Raw genomic sequence first — 4,480 nt, 5'->3', positions numbered from 1 at the left:
TTGTTTAACATTTCCTTGTAGAATTAAGAATTTAAAATATGTATACTATTAAAATATGGATTATTAGCTAAGATTTTATGCTATTCTAATTGGTATAACATAAACAAAAAGTAGTTTAATCAAATTTTGAATGCAAGACACTAAAACCTTGTGTCATGTGCAGTAAAGGGTACCCTGGGCAATAGGGTTAAACTACACCACATAACAATATCTGCTCAGTCACCTAACCTAAATGTAACAGCATCTCACCAAACTTTGTCAAGTCTAATACTGAAAGAACATTTAACACACAACACTTACCTAACCGACAGCTAACAGCACCAGATCCTCTATTCTCAGTATCTGGCAGCGAAATAGTAAAAATATAAACAGTTCCAGCATTTGTTCCTGCCCAGAGTGTTGGGGTTGTTGTTACACCTTCAGAATAAAACTTGACATCAGTATTTCAAGTTGATATGAAATACAAAATGTGGGAATAAAATAGGTGGTAACAAAGAAAAGGTGTACAAAACTACAGTTTACTTTTAAGTTTTAACTTATCTCCATGAGGTCTAAAAAAAAACAATCGTATACTTGACTGTAACATATTTTTATATATTCAACCATGTGAATCAAATATTACACAAATTAGAAGAAAGTACTACTGAACTTTTCCTTATCTGATTGATGCTACTGGTTTCATTCACAACTTCTGTTCAGACTATTTCTATGTAGATGTGTGTAGGTATTTGCCAGCTGGATATCGGAGATAATGTCTTGATATGATGTAGGTATTTGCCAGCTGGATATCGGAGATAATGTCTTGATATGATGTAGGTATTTGCCAGCTGGATATCGGAGATAATGTCTTGATATGATGTAGGTATTTGCCAGCTGGATACTTCAGTGTTCACTGTATCATACAATTATACACTTTAGTTTTATGTATTTCTAAGTGTGCCACTTCATTTCAGTTGTTGAAAAATATTATTGGTTATAAATGTATACTTTATGTAAACAACACAGTCCAAAGGATGCCAGTGCCACAGATGTTGAAGTCCAGGCAGTTGAAGATCAAGCAAAACCAGTAGAACATCAAATAGACGACACCTCGGGGTCAGTTGAGGGTCCATCTAAATCGGTGGAACGTCAAGTTGAAGCTAGGGCAGTTGATGACTCCTTAGGGTCAATTGTCCGATGCCTCTATCTAGCCAAGAATTTCATAGTTAGCTGTGAGTAACAATCTGTTGACCCTATTTCCAACTTAAACTCTTAATCTATTGGAGTTTGTTGAACTATGAGAACAATAGCATTTATTTCTCCATATTATATCAAAACATTATCTCCGATATCTAGCTGGCAAATACCTACATTATATCAAAACATTATCTCCGATATCTAGCTGGCAAATACCTACATTATATCAAAACATTATCTCACACCTTTCACTGCTTGATCTAGTAGGGGTTTTGTCCCGTTTACCCTGTTGAGAACGTCCTTTCCTTAAACGACGGAATGATTCTCGCAGTGACTTCTTGAATGATTTCCTTCGGGTCATGGACGTGTCACCTGCTGATAAATCTAAGTAGAAAAAGATACAGATAGTAACTACATATACAGGTCATGGACGTGTCACCTGCTGATAAAATCTAAGTAGAAAAAGATACAGATAGTAACTACATATACAGGTCATGGACGTGTCACCTGCTGATAAAATCTAAGTAGAAAAAGATACAGATAGTAACTACATATACAGGTCATGGACGTGTCACCTGCTGATAAATCTAAGTAGAAAAAGATACAGATAGTAACTACATATACAGGTCATGGATGTGTCACCTGCTGATAAAATCTGAGTAGAAAATATAAGAGGTAATAATTAAATATATTATCTAATTCCAACCCTAATACCAAAATTAGGCAAATATGTAAATATCTTGAGAGTATAGGTTTTCAGTTTCAATAAAAGTGTAGATTTCCAACAATAAAATGTGTCAAAGTTGTTTCCTGCACCCTACCTTACGTCATCGGGTATCTTATTTTACACAAACATGCTGTGGTCACTAACCATTAGGATTGAGGGTACACTTGGATATCACATGTTGCTTCTGAACATAGTCAAATAGTTCCAATCCATGTGCTGTCCCAGCTGCAACCCTGTAATGAAAATTAGTTAAGTAATTGAACACTGTTTCCACAAGTAAAGTTTCTCATGACAAACAAACACAACAGCACTGACATTCTACTGAAATATGGGAAAGTAGGCTTTTTATACACGAAACACAAGAGATGTTTATTAGGTTCAGACAATCCATTTTTATCATAAGCTTACAGCCGCTTAGTGACATCAAGTCTTTTCTACTTATAACTGAAATAAATATGAAGCCCCATCTATAATAATTGACTAACCATGAAGTTATACTGATTTCAGGAATTCCAACTTGGACAAGAGCAAGCTGAAAAAGCATTGACCATTTTGTTTCTAATCAACTTTATATATATACACACACACACACACACACACACGACTGACCCCGTGCACGTCATGTTAAACTGTAACGGTTGTTCCACTTGACTGATCCTTTCAACAGTGGTCAAGATTGGATTGTCCCTAACCATATAAACTTTATATCAGATGAAAATGGGTACTTGCAGGGCAAGCCATTGACTTAAATCACTAATATAGAGAGAACTGTCTTCTGCTGAAGTTCTTCCAACAGTGGTGTGAACATTCATTTTATAAAGTGTTGGGTACTTTGATTAATGTAAAAGGGGGCAAAGAAGACTGTTACCAGTTATATTCAACCCATATTTACACCTTGATAGGCAAGGTGTTTTCCAAAACAACATGTTTGATTAGTTTATCAGTTCAAGGAGCATATTCGTGACATAAGTGATTGTCCTTGGTCAGGAAGTAACTGAATCACAAGCTGTATGAATGTCGTAATCTGTTGCTGTGGGCAAATAGTATACAGGCAAGTGAGATACTGTCGGGCATCGTGTGGAGGCAGTGGTGAGTACAGACTATGTTAGTGGTGAATAATTCAATCTGACTATAGGTGGTCAATGTGTGTGTCTTGAATTCAAATATTTTGTGTAGATATTAAATTTTGAATTCTCGTCAACATTCCTTTTCGTATATGAAACTGGTTTATTGGACTGACCCCGTGCACGTCATGTTAAACTGTAACGGTTGTTGACTGACTCAGTTCACGTCATGTTAAGCTGTAACGGTTGTTGACTGACTCAGTTCACGTCATGTTAAGCTGTAACGGTTGTTGACTGACTCAGTTCACGTCATGTTAAGCTGTAACGGTTGTTGACTGACTCAGTTCACGTCATGTTAAGCTGTAACGGTTGTTGACTGACTCAGTTCACGTCATGTTAAGCTGTAACGGTTGTTGACTGACTCAGTTCACGTCATGTTAAGCTGTAACGGTTGTTGACTGACTCAGTTCACGTCATGTTAACTGTAACGGTTGTTGACTGACTCAGTTCACGTCATGTTAAACTGTAACGGTTGTTATATATCTAAATTCACAACATTATTGTGATTCAGACTAATAAGTTGTAGTGGAACATGTTCATATAAGAAATAAAAATACTTTTATCCATCATCATTTAGTTTGAATAACCTCTAGGCCTCTGATATGCATATCCGAGGTTCTTTTTCAGTATCCTTATGTGTCGTATCCAACATTCACTCTCCTCTACCATAGAAACATAGGTGAAGGTGTACAATGATCATTTTGACTGAAAAATATCTATTGGCCAGAAGTTGTACACGTTCTCAGATCCATTCTGAACCATTTGGGACAAATTTGCAGGATCCAATTTTAAGTTTGATTTGTAGAAAAAATAATTCAGAAATCATTTACAATTTGTCATGTTACCAGGTGAAGCAACCTGGTAATCACTCATGTCTAGTTAACCCCTTCTCAAGTTAAGTTGTAGAAAACATGAAGAAATTCTACTATCATGTTAATCGTAAAGACTTTTAGATAAGATTTTAGAAGCAACTAAGTTTAGTCTAAAATGGTAGAACTTATTAAGTTTAGAACTACAAGTGAAAGTAATAACCTAGTAAACCCAAATAAAAAGAACATGGATATTTCCAAATACTAATACTTACAATCCCCACTCTGAATGTAGTTCGAGAGCCGTCACTCCTGCTGGTGGTTTTAACTGAATAACAGCTATGTGCTGGAACCCAGGCTCGAACGTTTGTTGTTTACCTTTGATATCCAACTGATCATGACCTTTCCACACAAAGCTATCTCTGTCTTCCACAATATTTACTTGAAAGACCTTAATAAATAAGTGAGAGAGAGAGAGAATACTATTATATATATATATATATATATATAAATACTTCTATCATTCTGAAACCACAACTTATCTTTCAATAATATTAATAGTGAGGGTGTCTACATGATAAACCATTGCACTTTAATCATTACAAATAAGAACAGTGTACCTAATTATGTGTGTTCATTACTGG

At 35.5% G+C, this 4,480-nt stretch overlaps 1 protein-coding gene across 1 annotated transcript; it reads right to left on the bottom strand.

Annotated features, from left to right (window-relative positions):
• Positions 1–1,325: 1,325 nt before the first annotated feature.
• Positions 1,326–4,287, bottom strand: LOC106477892 (lethal(2) giant larvae protein-like; the record flags this gene model as incomplete). Its single annotated transcript, XM_022381305.1, has 3 exons — positions 1,326–1,560; positions 2,048–2,136; positions 4,112–4,287. Coding segments are annotated over 3 exons (423 nt in total), but the record flags the coding sequence as incomplete, so codon positions are not given.
• Positions 4,288–4,480: the final 193 nt, after the last annotated feature.

The sequence above is a fragment of the Limulus polyphemus genome, unplaced genomic scaffold (genome assembly GCF_000517525.1).
Source record: "Limulus polyphemus unplaced genomic scaffold, Limulus_polyphemus-2.1.2 Scaffold92299, whole genome shotgun sequence".
NCBI lineage: Eukaryota > Metazoa > Arthropoda > Merostomata > Xiphosura > Limulidae > Limulus > Limulus polyphemus.
The sequence above is the reverse complement of the archived record's forward strand: the minus strand, read 5'-3'. Positions and strand labels throughout refer to the sequence as shown.